The sequence below is a fragment of the Piliocolobus tephrosceles genome, chromosome 14 (assembly GCF_002776525.5).
Source record: "Piliocolobus tephrosceles isolate RC106 chromosome 14, ASM277652v3, whole genome shotgun sequence".
NCBI classification, from domain to species: Eukaryota; Metazoa; Chordata; class Mammalia; order Primates; family Cercopithecidae; genus Piliocolobus; species Piliocolobus tephrosceles.
In genome coordinates this window covers 65,139,198-65,162,509 of record NC_045447.1, presented here as the reverse complement: position 1 = coordinate 65,162,509, position 23,312 = coordinate 65,139,198, and the positions used below count along the sequence as shown (strand labels likewise).

General features: G+C 39.4%; 1 protein-coding gene across 3 annotated transcripts in view; it reads right to left on the bottom strand.

Annotated features, from left to right (window-relative positions):
- The window catches only part of FREM1 (FRAS1 related extracellular matrix 1), a 168,478-nt gene that overhangs the window by 41,083 nt on the left and 104,083 nt on the right, over positions 1-23,312 (bottom strand). Inside the window, exons 21-24 of one of the 3 annotated variants that reach the window (XM_023213375.2) lie at positions 18,697-18,838; positions 14,931-15,126; positions 10,408-10,672; positions 1,905-2,319 (exon numbers count right to left, since the gene is read on the bottom strand). In XM_023213375.2, coding sequence (XP_023069143.2) covers positions 1,905-2,319; positions 10,408-10,672; positions 14,931-15,126; positions 18,697-18,838 — 1,018 coding nt within the window. Of the gene's footprint in view, positions 1-1,904; positions 2,373-5,981; positions 6,487-10,407; positions 10,673-14,930; positions 15,127-18,696; positions 18,839-23,312 lie in introns of those variants that run through there. The other 2 variants (XM_031934074.1, XM_031934075.1) reach the window with 2 other exon arrangements.

Below are 23,312 nucleotides of genomic sequence, written 5' to 3'. Positions count from 1 at the left end.
GACTGTGAGGCTTCATTTTATGCGTCAACTTCACAGGGTGTGTTTTAGATGGGATTAATGTTTACATCAGTAAATTTTGAGTAAAGAGATCACTCTCTGTAATGCAAGTGGGCTTCAACCAATCAATTGTAGGCCTTAAAAGACTGAAGTCCCCCAAAAAGGAAGGAATGTTGCCTCCAGACTTCCTCTGGGCTAAAGATTGCAACGTTAACTCATGCTGAAATTTGTAGCCTGTAATCCCAGCACTTTGGGAGGCTGAGGCGGGCGGATCATGAGGTCTGGAGATCGAGACCATGCTGGCTAACACGGTGAAACCCCGTCTCTACTAAAAACAATACAAAAAAATAGCCAGGTGTGATGGCAGGTGCCTGTAGTCCCAGCTACTCGGGAGGCTGAGGCAGGAGAATGGCGTGAACCCAGGAGGCGGAGCGTCCAGTGAGGCAAGATGGCGCCACTGCACCCCAGCCTGGGCAACAGGCAAGATTCCATCAAGAAAGGAAAGAAAGGAAAGAAAGGAAGAGAAGGAAAGAAAGAAAGAAAGAAAGAAAGGAAGAAATTTGTAGCCTGCCAACCTGCCCTGTGTATTTTGGACATGCCAGGCCCTAAAATTGCATGAGCCATGAGCCAATTTCCTAAAGTAAATGTCTCTTTGTCTCTTTCTTTCTCTCTCTCTCTCTCTGTCTCAGAGCAACGGAAAAATGTAACTATTTTACTAGTCAGAAAGTATTCTGAAGTGAGAGATAAATTTTAATTATTTTGTGTTTGGTGAGAGTGTGTAGAAGAGGGTGAATTACTTCCAAGGAGAGTAGATTCAAGGGTTTGAGAGCCAGAATATACTTGATGTGTTTTGACTTAAAAAAGAAAAACACATTATGCCCTCTAGGAATCCTTGTAATAGTCATCAAATGTGGCAGCGTAGTGTCATAGAAAGGACACAGAATTTGAGATCAGAAAGACTTGAGGTCTTTGTGTGTATTTGATCAAATTATTTAACTCCTGAACTTGTATCCTCATCTATAAAATGTCAATAACAAAACTTGCTTCATATGAGTTTTATGAGAATCAAATAAGATTTATGTGGAGTGGGTCTGGCCTGCAGTTAACACTACTGCAATTGCTGCTATTATTACCCTCATCATTATTACATGTGTAATAGTGTAAAGATGCTGCCTCGTAAGTTTCAACATCAAATATGTTTCAGGCCATATGCTACTGCTTTGGATACCTAATCCTATTGAATTCTCACCACAATGCTGTAGGCATGTTTTTCAAAGAAGGAAAAGTAGATTCAGAAGAGTTAATGAATTCTTTAAGGTCAGACAGTTAATACATTGCAAAGCAGAAATTCAAACCTAGGTCTGTCTGGCTCCAAAGCCCACAGCTTTTGCTCCTTTCTGTGCTACCATCGACACTCACAGTCAGTCATTAGCACCTATGTGGGCACCATATCTCTTTCATTCACATTAATATGCTGTTTGTGCTGTAGATGCATAATCTGTATTTGAATTAAAGAGGAAAGGAAATTAAAACATAGTTCTTGGCCAGGCGTGGTAGCTCACACCTGTAATCCCAGCACCTTGGGAGACCGAGGCAGGTGGATCATTTGAAGTCAGGGGGAGGTCGAGACCAGCCTGACCGACATGGTGAAACCTAGTCACTACTAAAAATACAAAAAAGTTAGCTGGGCATGGTGGCACATGCCTATAGTCCCAGCTACTTGGGAGGCTGAGGCAGGAGAATCGCTTGAGCCCAGGAGGTGGAGACTGCAGTAAGCCAAGATCATGTCACTGCACCACTGCAGCCTGGGTGACAGAGCAATACTCAGTCTAAAAAAAAAAAAAAAAAGGTTCTTGATGTCACTGTTTTCACATCTCTGGCAGATGAACTGTGTTTTTCATACTTACCTGAATGGTGAATAAAACAGGTTCTTCCCACACTCTCCCATTCACAACAAAGCCTTGGTTTGTCCTGTCTGTGGCCATGAAAGTAAAGCAGTCAGTCTGGGAGTCCCCTCCTGAGTGCCGATAGGCCACATTCCTGCTGTCCACATCCTGCTGGGTGAAATTGTGTTGAAGTAGCCCTGTTCCCCACAGGTAGAGCTGGCCATGCTGGGGGAGCTGAACCAAGAGGAAGGTGAGATTCTCCGCAGCTGTGTCAGGGTCGGTCAGCTGAAGGAGGTCAGGGGAAAGCAGGCCCACGGCCCCCTGGGCCAGTCTCAACCCCTTGTTCCTGGTTACCACGGGCAGGGCTCTGTCCACAGTCGCCAGTGCGATCTCAAACACCCCATGCTCGGTCCGCAGTCCATTGCTGATGATGAATCTGGCAAAGAGAGGCAAGGCAGCCTTCAGCATGGATTCTTGTGTCACCATCTACTGAAATGAAACGATAACAATACACACCTTTACTAAAGGGTATGTCGTGTTGTGACTCAAATGAAAAATCAAGGGCAGATCTTGCAGAAGAATCCCTATCATTAAACCAGTCACTAGAGTAATGCATAAATGGACCATTCTACACCCAAGAATATTTTCCCAACAACATTAACGATAGACCCATGTGATACAACAGGGGAATTCTGATAATCCTATTTCTCAGGCTCATCAGTGCTTAATGTGCCTTGCACCACATAAAAATTTCACATCCAATGAGACTCATCATATGAATTTGAAGAGTATACCTCCTTTATTTATTTATATTTTTTCCATTTTTTTTCATGGGTGTGTAATAAAGTTGTAAGTCTGATAACTGGGAGGCCAATAGATTAAAGTGATAAATGGGTTGAATTTAGCTAATTCATTCTACTCATACGTTTTTATGGTAGATTTCTTAATAGCAGATCACATTTCTCAGACACGTAATCTCACTTAAATCATCTTCCCCTTCCAGGCCTCATTTCCACAGCTCTGAAAAATGAATGGGATGGACCAGAAGATCATTAAGTACCACCCAACTCTAAAATATTACGGGAGGCCCTAATCTCTTACAGTTTACATGTGCTTCTGTACTTTCTCCCTGTAAGACAGGTGAGAGTTATGCTACACAAGGATTATTTTCCTGCTTCAAAGAAAGGTTCAGAAAGTTGGTGGGAGATCATAAGGCAGGTAGGAGATGAAGCTGAGACTAGAATGCAGGTCTTCTGATCCCTGCACCCTCTACTCTTGCAGAGTTTAAAATAAATGCTGGCTTAACAATCCACCAAAAAGAGTTGTGATGCCTGAGCACCACTGCAAAACTGTAAAAAGAAAGCTGAAATGATACGCATTTGAGATAAGCAAAATCTTTCTTATAGTCTTAAATTTGTGATACCATAACATGCTTTTGATTATATTGATCATGAAATCACATTCTACTGAAGACAGTTTCACAATAACACTGATTTAAATGATCTTTGTAGCATTTCAACATATAATTTTTATTTTAATAAGAATTAAGAGTATCATGAAATTATGCAAAGAAGGCACAATATTAAAACTCCAAAAAGTTAGGAAATCATTACTATCAAATGGGACTGGCAAATTCACTGTACACCAAAGAAACGTACTTAGAAATAATCAGAGTTGTGTCTTATTAGCTTTTCTCCATGTACCATAGTTGCTGGAAATATTCGTGGAGGATGGACTCTTCTATTCCACTGACACAAAAATCTCTAAAAATAATGTTTTTGTAGAATATATAAATTAATATAACATTTTTATGTATAAATTGTATATACCTATCTAAATTGTATATTTTCTTTGGTGCTTCTTTTTTAACTAGAGAAGTTATAGCATTTATATTTATTTTACAAATCTGGCAGATTTGAATAACAGTCTCCTTATTCTTTGTGAAATGTGTCTTGTCCTTCGGGGTTTGAGCATCGATCCTTTTAAGTATGAAGAAATCTGAAACCAGATAGTGTGAGAGCAATTAGTCAACCAGCCTGCCTGCGACCACAGACTTGGGGAAGGCAGTTAGACAAAAAGTAAAAAGAGATGAGTTTGGCTGAGTACTGATATTGCTTTGAAGGCTATGCTGAAGTTTTTTAGTTTTCTAATTATCTAGTTAATAAGACTGCCGACAAGGAAAACATGTCTGATTTGATGCAAAGAAAAAGAAATATGTGTCCAAAAAGTTAAAACTGCTAAATGAAATACAACAAATAAAGTATACTTTGACATTTCACACACCTAGACTTGTAAAGAATGAAACCTGATACATTTCCCCCATAGCAGCATTTTTTACAGTTTGTAAAGGTATTCAATTACCTTTAGAATTATAGATAGAGCAAAATCACATAGTTTCCTTAAAACAACCCAGTCAGTTTTCCTTTCGTGAAATTAAACCTTTGATAAGTATATTTTTAACAAATTGGGCAATTTCGTCACTGGATCATGAGGTATTTATAAAATCAATTATTTATTTTAAAAAAGATGCCAGTGCAGTGGCCGATGCACGTAAACCCAGTACCTTGGTAGGCTGAGGCAGGCAGATGGCTTGAGTCCAGGAGTTCGATACCAGCCTGGGTAACATGGCAAAAACCTTTCTCTACAAAAAAAACAAAATTTAGCTGGGTGTGGTGGTGCGTGCCTGTAGCTCCAGCTACCAGGGAGGCTGAGTTGGGAGGATCACTTCATCCTGGGAGGTCGAGGCTAAGGTCGAGGCTACAGTGAGCCATGAACATGCCACCGCACTCCAGCCTGGGCAACAGAGAGAGACCCTGTCTCAAAGAGAAAAAAAAAAAGAAAGAAAAAAGAGAAAGAAAGAAAGAAAGAAAGAAAGAAAGAAAGAAAGAAAGAAAGAAAGAAAGAAAAGAAAAGAAACGAAGATAAAGGAAAGGAAAAGAGGCCAGTGGCACACGCCTATAGTCTGGACACTCTGGGAGGCTGGGGTGGGTGGAGCGCTCGAGCTCAGGAGTTTGAGACCAGCCTGGGCAACATGGCAAAACCCCATCTTAAAAAAGGAAAATAATTAAAAAAAAAGAAAATAAAGGAACCTAGAAAAATATGTCTGTTCTTCAAACTTTTTACTTAGTCACCTTCACAGTTTCAAAAGTAAATTGATACACATTTTTAGGTATAAAATTATGCTTTATTTCTCAGGCAGAGCCTGAGAACAGAGTTATGCCTTTATTCTATTGTTTTTCTGTTACTTTTTCCTATTCCCCCCCGATCCTATCATTTCACACACGATAAAATAAGAAGGAGGCTAGGTGCTCCCTCAGTGCCTCCAAGTTCCCTTTTTCCCATTTTCCCCCTCCAGAAATATGTTTCACACCTCTCATTCTACTCTATTTCACAAAGAAACTGGCTCTCTATTCCTTACCAGATTCCTATATCAAATGTGCTCTGTGGAGAGGGTTAAATCAGCCATTGGTACGTTAGTGTAAATGTAAGCCAAAGGACGTGTATTTTTAGCATTAGCATTAATTGTAGAGCTACAGACATTGTGCACTATTAAAAGTTTGTCAAATATCAGCAGAGAAGGAAGAAGAAAGAAGGGGAGAGATGGGACCAAGAGCAACAAAGCCAAATGCAAGCTTGAGTGAGTGCCAGGGACTCCATCAGAGGTAGCCATCTTAAATATCTAATTCTGACTTTTCTCTCTGGAGACTGAACTGCAAAAATGCCTGACGGGGTCCTCAAAGCTCATCTCAGGATGGCCACATCTACTCGATGTGTGCATGGCCTCTGTGAGATCACTGAAGTTGTCTTATGATCCAGGCTGTCCATCTCAAACCCCTCCCTGCTGGATGATCGCGATCTGCCCACGTTGGAAACAGGCAGCCTGCCATCAGACAGATGGGAATGAGGGCACGCGGGCCACAGACCACAGAAGAGTAAGAAATATGTTTTCTGAGGCCAGTGCTCCCATCTGGGACACCAAGGCAGCTGTCTGTGCTGACCTAAAGCTAATAAGCCAGGGGTGAAAATGATGCAATTTCTAAACATGACTGGATCAAACACATCATTCCACTTTCACAAGTAACAGTGCAAACTACTCACAGGCAGAGAGGCATCATCAGAGAGAGGGACAGAGTGAATGGTTACGGTTGAGTTCCCGGTCAAAATAAAGCTAGCAGAACAAGTCAAACAAGGTCAGAGCTGTTCATGTCTAGAAAAGCTGACCGATCAGATGGTCTTCCAAATATCCCCGCCCCTAAATCCTCCAAATATATTCTCAAGGTTTAAAACCTTAAAGCCATTGCTATGCTGGTATCCATTCTGAGGTGAAGAAGTTGGTGGTAGCAGCCCTTCTGTGGGTCCATTTTGTTTAATTTCCCTTATTACATCCCCCTGAGAAGAGATGCAGCCAAGATGACCACTGTTCTCATGAAATTTGGGGAATGACTCTCAGATTTGACTGGGGTGCCTGCCTGGTCTGATTTCACCATTACCACGGTGCTTTCAAGCTTTCTGCATTGCCTGGCAATAGAGTTGGCTGAAGAAGCTGCCATCTGTCATGGCATTTAAGAGATAAAAATGGAATCATAAATAGCGCCAGCTCCTCAGAAAAAAAAAAAAAAAAAAAGTCCAGCCGGCATGTCAAAATGGAGGACATTAGCATGTTCTTTTAGTACCCGGCTGCCAGCAGCTGAAGTCAGCTTGCTAATCACTCGGTGTCATCTGTCCTAGAACACGCTGCCAAATCTTTCTTCCAGGCCAGCAGCACCAAACAATGCAGGAGAAATTTATGATTCACAAAATATTTTTGCAGAAGGTAAAATCTGACTATTAAACTCCCCCATTTAATTAATGCTGCCATAGCTTACATTAAAAAGGGAAGGGGGAAAATCCTCTGCCACAGAATTTATCTCTTCTACCCAGCCAAATTCCTTGCCAAATTTAACAGCAAGCAACATAAATTTAGGTGATTAGATTGGTTGCATATATTTAATTTTTAAAAAGCACCATGATCACACTTTCATTAAAACAGGCTTTCAGCTTTGGTTTAGCGCCACTTGACAAACAACATAGCAGTTCGTGACTGGGTTAGTGAAATGACAAGATTAAAATTCGGGTCTTGGGCAGATGCTAGGCTCTTCCATTATAAATATGTAAAACTGCTGGCCAAATATCAGAATGACACATTGAGGAGGTTCCTTCGCACAAATGCATATTCTCCACAAATTTTTGGTACAACGAGGTATAATGGAAAGAACCTTCCACTGGAAATGAGCTCTGAGCCCCAAATTCAGCAGTGATACTCAGTTATATCAGTTTAGGTGACTTCCTTTGCCTCTTGGAACCTTGGTTTTCTCATGTGTAAAATGGGAACACTACTGCATCTCTCGCAAGGTGGTAGCATAAGGCTTAAGAAAAATAACGTACAAAAAAGAGTCCAGGACATTCTCTGGTGCATTGCAGGTGTTCAGGCAACACTAGATTTCCTACGTGTAAATAAGGGATTGGACCAAATCAATGCTTTTCAGCCTTTGTTGTTTATTTTCTCCCTAAAACCTTGTTTCCTAATCTTGAGTAATTGACACCATATTTTTGCCATATGCCTGTACTATGTGTACTCTTATTATTTACTAGTTTGCTATCAATTCAATTTTTAACTTGAATCAATGTATTTGGTTAAAAGGAAATCTTTTAACTACTGAAAACTGAATATTAGCAAGCACAAAAAATTTGTTTTCTTATATTTAGTTTTATAGTATTTATAGTATTGTTTTTAGTGTCAACACTCATACACTCACATACAACACACACACCTAAGTTCCATCAGTACATGGGGCTGAAGGCCCCAGAACCTCAGTCTCTGGGAGGCCCTAAAAAGGCTTCTATAAATTCTTTTTTTTTTTTTTTTAAGATGGAGTTTTGCTCTTGTTGCCCAGGCTGGAGTGCAGTGGTGCCATCTTGGTTCACTGCAACTACTGCCTCCCGGGCTCAAGCGATTCTCCTGCCTCAGCCTCCTGAGTAGCTGGGATTACAGGCGCCCGCCACCACTCCCAGCTAATTTTTTGTATTTTTAGTAGAGATGGGGTTTCACCATGTTGACCAGACTGGTCTCCAACTCCTGACTTCAGGTGATCCACCCGCCTTGCCTCCTAAAGTGCTGGGATTACAGGCGTGAGTCACCACCCCAGCCTCAACTTCCATAAATTCTTGAGGCTCCTCAGAACATATTCAGAACAACAGACTGGACCAGACCATTGATGGCTAGTCCTGACTGCATTAGAATTACCTGAAGATATCTTTCAAAAATACAGATTTCTGGGCCTGAGACTGGACTTACCAAAGTTGCCTCTCTGGGGTAAGGCCCAAGAATATGCATTTTGTAGTTCTCTCTGGCAATTATCTGAGGATCTAGAAATGTAGAAATTCCTGGGATAAATGATTTCTAAAATGCCATCTAATAAGACTTTCTCTAGATGCAAATTAGGAAATTTTTACAGTATTGCCAATCCTTATATGCGGAGGTTTTGTTTTTCATTCTCACCATTCTATTAATATCTAACCTTCATTTCTCAACATCTTTATGCATTCAGTCCTGTGTTCTCCAGCAAGGTCACTGGTTTCTTCAAGACAGTCACTAATGTCTTCAGCAGACTGTTCTGTAGGCATTGACAGAGGGAAGCAGGAAAGGAAAGAAGCTAGAAGTTCCAGAAATGCGTGTAAAATTAAAAGCCCTGGATCTGATACAAACGTATTAAGCCAAGAAGCACCCAGCCTCCATTAGCAAACAGGAAAAAAAGAACAATCATTGCTCCTCTTGGTAACTCCTTTCCTCCTTCAAGATCATACTTGGTGTTACAAAGATTGGAAGTAAGAAGGTCGTCAAGGAAAGAACATAATGACAACAACAATGACAATAATAGTAATAGCTAACACTTACTTAGTTCTTCCTATGTGCCAGGTGTTGTTCTACTAATACTTTACATGCATAAGCTCATATAAACCTCCCACAACCTTGTGAGGCAGGTGCTACGAGTATCATTCCATTTCATAGAAGAGTAAACAAGAGCACAGGAGGTTGTGTAACCTGATGAAGGTCACAGAGTTGTGAGTCACTCAGGCAGTTCTTGCCCCCAAGCCTGTATCTTAACTTCACTATTCCACCTCTCAAACAAAACAGCCAGCTTGAAAAGGAATCCCCACATCTCACGTTTTAATGAATGCTTAGCAACACTCAAAGACTGAACTAGTTAAAATATTGATCAATTAAATGATTACCTGCTTGTTAAAGGACATTTATCAAGAGAAAAAAATAAGATATTAGTTCCAACTTTCTGAGATGTTTTGTTTTGTTTTGTTGGATTATCCAAATCAGCTTTCAAAAATCATTTTAATGCTAAAAAGGTGAGCAGCATCCTCTTTACTGACATTTAACCAGTGTTTATCAGAGCAGACATATTGAATTTAGATAGGTAAAAGTAAGATAGAGGACAGTGATATTTGAACATGAGTGTGACAGTGATACTTGATAGTTTATGGGAACCTATTGAATAATATAGGAGTATGCTCCATTTATGTTATTTTATAGTGCTCTTTAGAAGACTGTATTGTGACATGGTAAAAATTACACCAGGAGCCAAAAGTGTGGGTGTACAATAGACAAACCAAAATCTCAAAACTGGATTGTGCACAATGGTTCGCTCAAAGTCCAACATTTCCCAGTCCTCATGCCCGGCCTGGGGATCTTTGTTTCTCTCCAGGACCTCAGGTTCAGCCAGCTTTGAGAGCTACAAGATTATAGATCTTCTGGAGTTGCTCTCATGTAACTTGAAACAAATTTCCATATTTTAAATGAATGTAGATGTTCATTAATGTTGTATCTATGCCTTTTCACCAGATTGTTATTCATTCCAATGATTTATTTGATACAGAATTCTGGAACAGGTGCGCAGTCCCCAATTATAACATTGTTTCTATGGGGAAATATGATCTACTTTATGACAACATGATTTATGACATAGTTACCAGAACACGTTGTGTCAAAAGGCAGTGTCTGCTTATGCCAAATGTTTACTAATAAATGCCTTTTCGTCAGACAGAAAAACATACTCCAAAAAGAGGGAAATTACTTTTCCAGGTCTATCTTTAGCTGGGAGCCTCAGCTTTTCACATTTCTCCTCATAGCAGAACTTGCATAAAGATCTGTTTACTGTGTTTATTTTTTGATAACAGGCCCGAATTTCTTGCTTTGCTGCTGTCATTTTAATTGTGTGGCTTCACCTTACATACAACAAGGCAGTAAAAGAAAAACACAGCTGCACCAGAGCTGAAAAATGACTCATTTTTTTCTCCTTTTCTATCCTTTGTTTAAAAAAACAAATTTCATTCTATATATTTAAGGTATACAGCATGATGTTGTAAGATACACATATTTTGTAAAATGGTTACTATAGTGAAGCACATTAACAGATCTCCTTTTCTGTAAGTATTAATCCAAAGAAGGGGTTTGAAAAGTTTCCATGGGGCTCACCTGAATCTGTCACTGGAGACAGTCACCTTGCTCTTGTGTACATAGCAAACGGTCTGCCCCACTATATCCATTTGGCTGAAGCTTGTAATGGGAACTCCAGGATAGTGAACATACTCGACCTGACCATATCGTGGAGGGGAGGTGATGACATAGAGCAGTTCCTCAGGCTTGTCTGTTCCATCCACAGCCAGGAGAGTAGTGGTTGTTAAGAAACCTCTGTCACCTTTAGACACCATGAGTGGTTTTGTAAGGATGACAATATCACCTACATGACATAAGAGGTTATCGTCAAGAATCATATCAAAAAATATATTGTGTGCAAGGCAAAGGCCAAAGACAAAGGCCAAAACTGTGCAAAAATCAAAATTAATATGACATAGAAAGGTTTATATAACTATTATGAATAAAAATAGTTAACCAAAAGACATGAGCAGATATTTCACAGAAGAAGAAATTCACATGGCCAGTAAAGATATTTTTAAATGCTCAAGCTCACTAGTAATTATGGAAATATAAATATCATGATAAATTGTCATCTCATAACTTTTTGATTGGCAAGGATGTAGAAGCCTGACTGTACAAAGTGTTGAAGAAGACATAGATCAAGAGAGTCTTGCATACAACTTTGGAAAGAGTGTAAATTGGTACATGATTTGGCATTATTTTGTAAAGAGTCGAATGTTCACATATGCCTTGACTCAGCAATTCCACCCCAGCTATGTACTTGAAAGAAACACTTGCCCTGCTACTCTTGGAGACATGCACCCAAATGGTCATTGCAGTACTGTCTGTAATTGAAAGCATTACACACAACCCAAATGCCTTTGCAAAAAGTGAATGTATACACAAACTGTGTTCTATTCATACAACTGAATTTCATGCAGTAGTCAAATGAATGAACTACAGCTACATGGAATGATGTACTACAGATGTAGTATATTAACATTCATTAGTTATATGAGCAAGCTGAGAAAATGATAAAAGTAAGAAAATAATACAAAATTTAGAACCATATTTTTTTCTGGAGAATGTAGGAAGATGTCTAGTATTAATATTCCAGTCCTTCAATTGTGTGGTAGTTGCAAAAATGTTCATGATATATTTTTAAAATGTATATTTATACAACCATATTCATATCAGGATTACTCACAATAGCCAAGAGATGCAAACAACTCAAGTGCCTCTCAACAGATGAGCGGATAAACAAAATGTGGCATATACATACGCTGTAATACCACTCAGCCTTAAAAGGGAAGGGAGTCCTGGCACATGCTACAACATGCATGAACCTTGAGGACAGTATGCTAAGTGAAGTAAGCCAGTCACGTAAAGATATATACTATATGATTCCACTTACATGAAGTACCTAGAGTAGTAAAACTCATAAAGACATAACGTAGAACAATGGTTACCAGGGAGGGGGAAATGAGGAGTCATTATCTAACGGGTATAGACTTTTAGTTTTCTGAGATGAAAAAATTCTGGAGATTGGATGGACAACAACATGAATATATTTAACACTATGAACTGGTACACTTAAAAATGGTTAAGATGGTGTATTTTGTGTAATGTGTAATTTACCACTATTTTTTTTTTAAATGTATGACTGAGGAAGGTAGAAGTGGGTCACACGTGGACCAATGATGCAGTTTCACAAACTAGGGATTATAATTGAATTTTGTTCACCTGAGGCCCATTACAAAGTGATCATCTCTCAAATACAGAGCTTCTACTCTGTGTCAGGTACAGAACGTTCTTGTGAGGTATTGTCTTATCATATCCCCAGATTATAAATGAGGAAGCTAAGGTATAGAAATGCTAACTCACCTGCTTGTAGTCACACTATTAAGAAAACATTGAGTGAGAATTTGTACTCAAGCCATCTGAGTCTAGAGCACAGGCTCTTAAACATTGCATTATTTTGTTCAGTGTCCTTAATATCTAGGGAGCTCTTGTGAACTAATACTAAAAGGGTGACTATCCAAAAACATGTGATGTAAATGCCAAGCCATTTCTGAATTTAACAACACAGTGGCCAAAAAAATTTTTTAAAGATATTCAGTCTCATGAGGAAATAAGAAATACAAATAAACCATCAAAGTGGTACTCTTTTAACCAGTGGTTCCCAATGACAAGCAATTTTGCTCCCCAAGGGACATTTGGCAATGTCTGGAGACATTTTTGGTTGTCATAACTGGGAGTTGCTACTGGCTTCTAGAGGGCAGAGGCCTGGGATGCTGCTAAACATTTTACAATGCACAAGGGAGTCCCCTGCAACAAAGAATCCTCCATCCCAAAATGTCAATAGTGTCATAACTGGAAAATGCTGTTTCAGATTACTAAATTGGTCTTTTCATACACTATGCTTTTATCTCAAAATGCTATGTAACTTCAGTCCTACATAGAATCAAAGACCATTCTAAATTTAAGTCAAAACCTTAGCCACAGATGCTACAGAGAGAAGCAAGATGAATACATCAAGGAAGTAAGAAGAATGAATTAGGTGGGGGAAACAAAAAGCACCCAGGAGAGGTTTCACCAGGAGCAGAAAATGGACCTGAGGGGAGGAAGAGCAACCAGCTCTTGCCTTGATGCAATTTTTCAGCACTGTAAGGGCAGATTATAGGTTAGAGTCAACTATAGACAATGTCCTCCTAAACTTATCTGAAAGATCTCAACATCATTTCTGCCACCGTGCAAATCAGAAGACACAGCAACACAGCAATTGGGAAGCTTAATGTTATTTTTAATAGCTCCCAAATGGAAACAACCAAATGCTCAATTTTAAGGTTGTGATTAAATTTAACTCTTCAGTACAGTCTTGTTTAGAGATAAACAATTATGGCTACAAAGTTATGCAGCAACCTGCAAAAACTCATGTTAAGTAAAAAACAAAACAAAAAAAAAAAACTATACAGTGACAAAACACCACTTTGTAAGAGGAAACAAAGAAGAAAAATTTTGAACTGAAAATATTAATAGGATAATGTGTCTACTTGGTATATGTTTTCAAAAATCCTTTTAGAAAATAATCACATGTCAATTGCAGCAGAGTCTGGCAATGCACTGGCCAATTTTATTTCCTTTCTTCTTGGGTGCAAAGCTAAAGTTTCTATTGCCCAGCCTCTCTTAATGTGGCATGTGACTGTGATTCAGTCACTGGAATGTGTACAAGAGAGGTACACAACCTTCACACCTAGTGCATGACATCCCCTAATTTTCTTCCATATCTCACTTCCTGAGTGACTCTAAGGCCTTCAGAATATGGGAATGTCTAGATATAAAGAGTTCCTAGATGACTATGTGGAACAGAGCTCTCCTATATCACTGTAAAACTGTGTTGTGCTGAGCCAATGAGAAGGTGGCCTACTCTGATACACTAGTTGTCTGCCCTAATATATTACTTGTATTACATTTTGCCTGGACATATATTTATGATGAACATAGTTGTTTTGCAGGGAGAGATAAATGTGTACAGTAACATCTAGCTTATCTGAAGTCATTTATTAGACTTTTTTAAGGAACACATTTACAACCAGGAAATAAGCAAATAAAATATATTATTACATAGCTCAAAGTAAACACCTCAAGATCAAACTGAATTTTTTAAAACTTTAGGACAATTACAATTCTGCCACACATAAAGCAAAATTTTTTTTTATTATTGCACTTAAGCATTCAGTTTACCTCTGAGCTTCCTGGTAGCCAAAGCAAAAAAGGGAAGCATTCAGTCAACTAAGCATGTACTGAGGATCTAAGATTATGCTTCATCCTGGGACTATTTAGATCCTGGGATAACACAGATGAATGAGATATGATCCTCACATAAGGTGAAGCAAAATCACAGGGTAGTAACAGTTGGGTATCAAGAGCTTCTACACCTCCTTGCTGAGCTTTTTTAAAAAAACTCTCCTCCATCTACCATTTAACTCTCCCCCATTCACCATTTATACAACTCATTCTGCTTAATTAACTCACAAGAAGCTTATCTTATAGTGTCTTTCCCTGTCCCTGAAAAGCATATGTTAGCACTTTCAAAGTGAAAGAAGCAACAACTTCCAGCCTTTCTAATGACAAAGTTTATCTTTATTATTTTTAAACTTTGAAATATATTTTTCATTTATTGAGAAGTACTTTTCCTTTGAAACTCCGTTTTCCAGTGATAGATCACTTCCTGACGATAAAACTAGAGTTACACATCAATTAGGTAAAATTTTACTTAAAGCAAAAAAAAAATCCTAACAGTTAAAGTAGCCTGTATAGCCACATTGTATGCAAAGCTGAATTTTCAATAAACTTTAAAAAATAATGAATGGATTGGCTACTTCTGTGAACCTCATAGGTCCCAAGCAAAGCAGGTGAGAAGCCAAAGGATCTAAACATAAATGATAGAATTTCAAAGATGAAGAGTGGCAGGAAAAAAGGAAAGAAGGGAGGGAAAGAGACAGAAAGAAACAAATGTAGAACACTTATACCAGTTAGCAAAGTTGATCCCAGTAAACCTTGGTAGACATGCTTTTTACCTTTTTCCATGTCCTTGATGGTGATTTGACAGTCAAGAGCAGGGGACCTGTTGTCGCCATCCCAAAGGTAGAAGGTGAAGCTATCTCGATTCTGGGAATTCATTGCCCCAGTGTGTGTGTATCTCAGCAAGTTCAGATCCACTTCCTCCTGAGTGCACTTCATGCCAGGGGAGAGAGGAACCCAGTCCCTCCCTATCTGGAAGGAGCCAGAGTTAGTCAGCTGCTCATGGTTTTTTCCCCCCACAAAGTATGTTAGTGGACATTTTCAGTATCCCCTAAAAACCTCCAACAGAAATAATATTTCAGGGAAATTCCAGACTACTTTTTGCCATTCTACCTGACTTTTTTCTTTTCAAAGATATATATTAGAATAATTTGAGAACTTGGAAAAACACTGGCTTCAACCAAAGGGTTTCAGACAAAGTCAAACAATACAACAGCATTGTTACTTCCAAGGTATTTATCATAAGCAATCATAGCTGATTAAATATTCCAATTAATGAGAGCAGGTGGGTAATCAAGCTCTTGGAATGGATTCTTTAGAAATTAAATGTGTTTCTTTTAGAGTTTCCATTTTTTAGTTCTTTTCATTGTTCCACTAATCAAATATATTTTTTCAACATGGCTCATTACTAGGCTTATCTGAAGCAGACAAAACAAAAATAGAACAGATGCATTTACTCCCCAGTATGTTTCCAGCCTTACTAAAGAAAGAAAATGATGAGGATCACTATCACTCCCTACATTTATATCCTAAGTCATCAAAAAATATAAACTGCAAATATCATATATTATTTTTATCAGAATCTTCTAAAAGCCAACATTATTTAAGCATATATTTTGTAGGGAGCTTGATACAGAAATTATGGCATTTTGAATTTAAAAGGTTCTTATGCTGAGGGGGGTGGCTAAGAACTGAGAGTAGTAGAAAAATGTAATCATAAATCTTTATTAACTTATTAATAATCCTATTACCATTCATTTAAGGTACATACCTTTCCCTGGGAATGGCTCACAAAAAGTCATTAGATATAATTTTTTAAAAAGCCATCTTAACATTTATTATATGATATTATCTTGTGGTTTTACTGTCTAATTTAAGAGTCTAAAACAGAAATGTAAATCATTTACTTTTCATTCCCCTTGATACTTTGGTCTAAGACTTTGCCCATTTGATCCTAAACAATAAGGGTTCTGGTACAGCAAGGGGAGGTGGGATTGCAGTGGGATGAAGACACTGACCTTTCATCTTTTAAGTTCATGTCAGATAGAACACACATTTCCAGATTCCACAGACTCCCAGTTTCTGGCAAAAGAGCTTTGTCCTCCTCTCTTCCCATTGTGCTACCACTTGCCTTTATGTCATTCTACTTGATAATGTTTCTTTCTCTTTAATATGTTTATCCATCTGATATTTGTAGATTTATGTTCTGCCCTCATGCTCACTGGATGGAAGTTAATTACATCATAACAATTAAGCTAGTGTTTATTTCCATAAGATCTATTTGCCAATATGATTTTTAAAACAGACTCTTTCAGGTTTTAAACAGGAAAGCCTGCAATTCTATTTCACATTTTCCCTTTTCTATTCTTGTCTAAGGAAGCAAGCCGAGAAGAAGACATATTTTCCTCTCTTTTGTCTCCATGTAATTCCTTACTTACACTCCAAAATGTTAGATTGACTTAATAGAATCATTTGAAGACCCAGAAATAGAAAGAAAATAAAAGTCAGATTCAAGATGGGGAAAACCAAGAGAAGTCAACAAGAAAACAAGAACTCTTGGGAGACTCCAGGAGGGCTGGAGTGCTGGTCCTCGGTCTTGGAAAGACTCGAAGAACTGCTAGGGAGCTGGGAGATAACGGTGTGGAGCCATACTGGGAACCTGGACCCATCTGCATTTTCACATATCCAAAACAGTTCCGTTCCCAAGCCACCCAAATGTGTGAGCTTTCACTGCATTTCTGCTTCATTACTCTTTGAAATGAAATAAGGACACAGCTGTACCTCAATTTAAATCAGTGATTGCTCTTCACTCTGATTCTCTATGGTGCCTACAATCTACGACAATCAAGCCATTCCACATAGAAAGAATTCTTGCTGCTTTTCTAGGACTGTGCCTCCATTATATGTAAAGTTAAGCATTCCATCAAATAATTGCATTGGGGATGGTTGGTGGTTGTGGTTGCTAGTCTTAATCCACCATTGAAATAAACATTTGGACTGATTACTCAACTGACCTTCTCAGGTGACTGATCTATGTAATTCATGTTGGGCTGATCCTTGGACATCATGCACACAGTATGAATCAGACTGAAATTTTGCTATTCTAGGCCTAAAGTGAAACAAGGACATTTTATCAAACCACAAAGCCAGCTATTGAGTTAGCAGTAAAACCCAGGTGACCCTACCCCTAGTATCCCTTTATTGTTTCCATGCTTATTTGCTTTCCATTAAAGCATCTAATTTTGAGAACATACACAATTCCAGGAATGTTAATTTATGGTGTCATGCAGTTCATGGGATTCAAGTTTGGCAGTTGTTAAAATCTGTTATGCTAGCAGGATGGGATGACTCCCACATGAAGTTTTCTCCCACACTGTCTTTTTGGTCCAAGACTTTGTCCATCTGAACCTAAACAATAAGGGCTCTGGTGCTGCAAGGGGAGGTGGGACTACAGTGGGACAAAGACACTGACCTTTCAGCTTTTAAGTTCATGTCAGATAGAACACAGAACAATTTGGTATATAGTTTGTGGAGTAAGTAGTCTCCCTGGAGAAGACATAAAGATTGTCCTTGCTCAGGGATGAAGATGAGAAGCAGAAGGAAAGAAAGATGCTCACTGTGGCAAATCATTGAGAAGGCAGGAGGTGATAATACTCAGATAATGTTTTTTTGTTGCTGTTGTTTGGTTTCTTAAGACGGAGTCTCGCTCTGTCACCCAGGCTGGAGTGCAGTGGCACGATCTCAGCTCACTGCAACCTTTGCCTCCCAAGTTCAAGTAGTTCTCCTGCCTCAGTCTCTGGAGTAGTGAGTAGCTGGGAATACAGGTGCACACTGCCACACCCAGCTAATTTTTGTATTTTAGTAGAGATGGGTTTCACCATGTTTGCCGGGATGGTCTTGATCTCCCGACCTTGTGATCTGCCCACCTTGGCCTCTCAAAGTGCTGGGATTCAGATAATGTTGTAACAGAGACCATTAGGGCCAGAGGAGCTAGAGGCAGCCCTCCAAGTTTCCCTGGACCTGATTATCATGAAAAAATAATGAAAGTTTTCATTTTCCTGAGAATGATCTAGAATTTAGCTGAAATATGCACACACACACACAGAGAGAGAGAGAGAGATTGAGAGAACAAGAGAGACTGTAGACTTGAAGTTTTATAATTGAGATGATGGACGCTAAAGAGGAAAGTTACATGAATCACAAGTGAAAAATCTGGTAGAAATGAAGATATCACAAAAGATCCTGGATTATCCTCAGAAAGCAGACAGCTGCTTTACCCCAGTAATTCCCTCCCTCAGAATTTAGGGATAATCCCACAGGAGAGGGAGCAATGAAGAATCTTAATATTTGTTGAATTTACCCCATGTTGACAAAGAAACTTTAGAACAGCATGAATTCACCCTGAACTAGTAAAATTAAATTTTCTACTTCTGGGCAAATTCATGGCTATCAGAGAATAAATCCCATCACTGAAATGTATATATTGAGAAGATTTATACCTGCTACATTAGTTTTGAAAAATAAAAGTAAAAAGTCACTAACCTTAAACTGAAGTTGCCCATTTTGGGGAAGCCTTTCAAATACATAGTAAATCTTCTCCCTGGGCGAGTCTTCATCTATGGCTGAAAGAATAGCACTGGAAATAATACGAGTTCCACCCATATTCATTGCAATTTCAGCCTTCCTGTAAAAAGAAAAATGTCTGGGTTGATATAAAAATAGAAGATATTCCTTTAGTAGGGGACACTTATACTAACTATCACAGTTCCCAATCTTCAACAATTAAGGAATGATATTCAATAGTCAAAGCACTGAAGATGACCAGTGAGAGGCATGAAACAGGCTCTCTGCCCTCACACATGAAGGTCTGAAAAGAAAATGGGTCAGCCCTAATGAATGTGGGAAGAGGTAATTAGGCACTTCTAATTGATTACATGTACCGAACTTTACAATTTCGTAAGTTATAATTTATTCTATAAAATGATCTTATTTCCAGTATTTCATTTCACACTCACAACAGCTCCATGAAGTAAGAGGGCTAGGTATGAGTGTTCTAATTTTACAGACAGAAACTCAATTAAAGAGATTCAATGACTGGCCTACAGATGTCCCAGTGCCATTGATGATATGCCATTCTGAGGTAATCTAGGACTCTCTAAATTTCTCTTCCTCTTCTAAGTAATGTTCTGGGTAGTATGTGTTCTTGTTGCATATTCATCTTTTCCCAGTGTTACAGACGCCAGGTCAGCTCCTGTCTTCTTGAACAATAGGCTGCGGCAGAGCCGCTGCTGTGGTTTCTGCAGGTCCTTTACTGTGCGGAGCTGCAGCCTTCACAGCCTATATGGCCATTGTTCCTGGTCTCGCCAAAGTGATACAGGGATCTCTTTCCACCAGTGTTTCTAGCTCTCAGTTGTGGTCTACTCATGAGGCCTAACTCTGTCCAACTTTACAGCTTAGTTTCTGAGAAAAATTGGGATGCCTGAATTTCTTAGGATTCAGATAAAGGACATTTGAGAACCAGCAACTGGCATCAACAGTGTTCCGCTCCTCTGCGGAGATGCCAAAACCTGAACACCTCAGTTCCAACAACTTTCACTCAGGGTGAATATCTTGCTTCCCTCGCAGTGGGAGGTGACTTCTGCACATCTCTTTACTAGAGAATGGGAATCCCATTGTTCCAAAAAGCTAAGCAATCAGTTGGTTGAGGGCTTATGGAGATTAGCGGTTAGATAGATTAATCAAAACAGAAAGCCAATATGATCAAGAAGATGAAGAGTTTGGTAGGAAGAATTCAGAATTAAATTTCTGGTCAGAATGAAATGTTTGGAATTCAGTGTCAGAATTCAATGTCTGGAAGCCAAGAGAGGACAAGGTGTGTCACAATCTAGGTTACCCTAAAGGGACCCTAGGACAAGGATGGTAATTTATTTGTGAAGTGATTCCAGGAGGCAGGAGAGAGGGAGTAGGAGAGAAAGGGAAAGAGAAAAAGGCAACAAAGGGTGTTTTACTGCTATGGGGAATTGGGGCTCAATCCTGCTGGGTATCTTGAGGAACCACATACATGCAATTCAAATTGTGCTCCTGATGGACAGGAAGCTGGAGCATTTATCTTATCTACTAGCTCCTAAGGTTAAGGGCTGTCCCCAGAGTGCTCTCTGCTGAGCCTGGATATGGGCTGCATGAAAGCCCTGAGGCAGAAAAGTAGAGTGAGGCACCGCAGACACCTGAGGTGGGACACTGACGTGGCACATTCCACCACGATCAGGACCAGAATCAGAGATGGGCTAAGGGGTTGTGACCTGCAGGACCCAAAGCATCCTCTACAGTAGCTAAAAGGAATAGCAAAGAAATGGTGTTACATGCTCTCAAAGAGTCCAGGAAGGTTAGAAGAGCCATTAGATTTGGCAGGAAAGCCAAGAGTAACTTTTAAGGGAGCATCTTTAATAAAGTGGAGATTGGTCCACGCACAGTGGCTCATGCCTGTGATCCCAGCACTTTGGGAGGCTGAGGTGGGCCGATCATGAGGTCAGGAGATCGAGACCATACTGGCCAACATGATGAAACCCCCGTCTCTACTAAAAATACAAAATGTAGCCAGCATAGTGGCGGGCGCCTATAGTCCCAGCTACTCAGGAGGCTAAGGCAGGAGAATGGTGTGAACCTGGGAGGCAGAGCTTGCAGTGAGCCAAGATCGCGCCACTGCACTCCTGGGCAACAGAGAGCGAGACTCCATCCCAAAAAAAAAGAAAAAGAAAAAGAAAGAAAGAAGTAATAAAGTGGAGATTGGAGAAAGTGGGCAGAAATGGAAGAAGCAAGCACAAACTACTCTTCCAAAAAGTTCCAAAAAATTCAGTGAAATGGATGGGGGACTAGCTTGTCTTTGTATTTTTACAATTAGGATATCTGCTTGTAATAATAACAATAACACTTAGGAACACTTACCATGTAGTAGTCTTTCAAGCATGTTTACATATTTTATTTAATCCTTGTAACAATCCTAGTAAGAGGATACCACTATTATCCTCGTTTACAGAGAGGTTAACAGAAAGATTGAGAGAGGTTAAACAACATGTTCAAGATCACACTGTTGGTAAGTGGCTGAACTGAGTCAATCTGACTCCAGCATTTGCTCTCTTAACCACAATCCTTATCCCTCTGTCTTGTTAACAGAAGAAATGAAAAGGGAGAGATTGAAGATACTGGAGGAAAAAGTAATGGAGCAGTTTCTGGGAGAAGGAAAGAGGTGATATGCCCAAGGACACACATGGAAGAGAAAGAGAGTACATTACTTCCTATCCACAGGAGAAAAGGAAAGAGGAAGCATAGAAAAGGGAGGGTTTCTGAAGCAAGTTTGAAGGAGATTTGATGATTCTGTAGATATAGCTATTCCAGTGAGTTTAGTAACAACAGCATGGCCTTTGGAGTCAAATGGGGTTGAGTGGGTGCCTAGTGTAAGCTCTTTTACCTCTCTGGTCTGTTTTCCTCAGTGAGGATGATAACATGTATTTTCCACAATTTTGGTGAGGATTTAATGAAATAATATATAAGAAAGAATCTAATATAGTGTCTGTCCTATAGTATGCACTTAATAAATGCCAGCTTTTACCCCTCTCCAGTGGATGCCCCGGGGCCCTCACCCTGCCAGCTTTCACATCCCTATCTCTTAAAATGAGATCATCAAAAAGGAGGTACTGTAATACTGTGACAGCCTTCATATTTTCATATTTATAAATCAAGGCTATACCAATCCAACATATTAGCTATATATGAAATATATAAGAAATAAGAGAATAGAAATTTGTTGGTGAATATTTTTAGTCAGACTGATGTATGAGATGCAACCCTCCAAAAATCTATCATCGGTATTTCCCATAATGCTTTGTAAGGACCTTATCAGTGGCTCATAGGGACCAGCAGGATATGTGGCAGATAAGGAAGGGACTTGTTTGAGGCCCTCCTTTCTGCAGAGTGGAGGAGATCTGAGGGGTTTGGGTGCTTTCAGGAAGTTATTCACTCCCTGATAAAAACCCAGACTATAACATGCCTCTTACTGCTGCACTATTGAATAAAGAGGTGAAGTCATCAAGGAGGTTCCAAGAACCAGATGCTTTTTTACTCCTAGCTCTAGAGAAGAGTCCCCTAAAACTCTGTTCAGTTCTGTAGACTGCGTACAGTTCTGTACAACTGTCAATTGTAAAAGAAATGGCTGGGGCTATAGAAATAGAATTGATGAATACTTTGTACTCTATGATCAAACTCTGAGCAGTTACAGAGAGTAATATGGTTTGACTGTGTCCCCACCCGAATCTCATCTTGATTGTAGTTTCCATAATCTCCATGTGTCATGGGAGGGATGAGGTAGAGATGATTGAATCATGGGGGCAGTTTCCCCCATCCTGTTCTCATGATAGTGAGTTAGTTCTTACAAGATCTGATGGTTTTATAAGGGGCTTTCCACTTTACTGGGCACTTGTTTTTCTCTCTCCTGCTGTCATGTGAAGAAAGACGTGTTTGCTTCCTCTTCCGCCATGGATTGTAAGTTTCCTGAGGCCTCCCAGTCCCTACAGAGCTGTGAGTAAATGAAACCTCTTTTATTTATAAGTTACTCAGTCTTGGGTATGTCCTTATAGCAGTGTGAGAACAGACTAATACAGAGGGATACTGAGAAAGTTTACAATTAATAATATTGCTTAAAATTTTAGAAAATGATCATTTCGATGTGAGGTGGGAGGGGGTGTTGACCCATATGGAACATAGTAGAGAACTGGTGGACAAAAAAGTACCAAGATAATGAAATAAATGGGTTGATTTATTTCCCTCAGCCACACTTAGTTACAAGTTTCAGCAAATCTGTTGTAAGGACTGTCTGCAGTTAATGTTACTAGACTTTAGTTCAATCTATGTATTAATTGCACTTTGGTAGGTGTGCAGTCATGTTTGTGTATGTGCATGTATTTATATGTTTAGCAGACTGTTCATTCCATGCCGTGTGTTCACTCATTCTTATTCTTTACAAGTATGTTTAGAAGAAAAGTAATTAAAGGGCTGACTGTTAAGGAGAGGTTACCTTAACTAACATTTGCACTAAAGGCTCCTCATGCCTGAGTGGCAGGGGCAAGCTGTGATAGGAGCTAGCGAAGACTTGCTTCTTTGGGAGA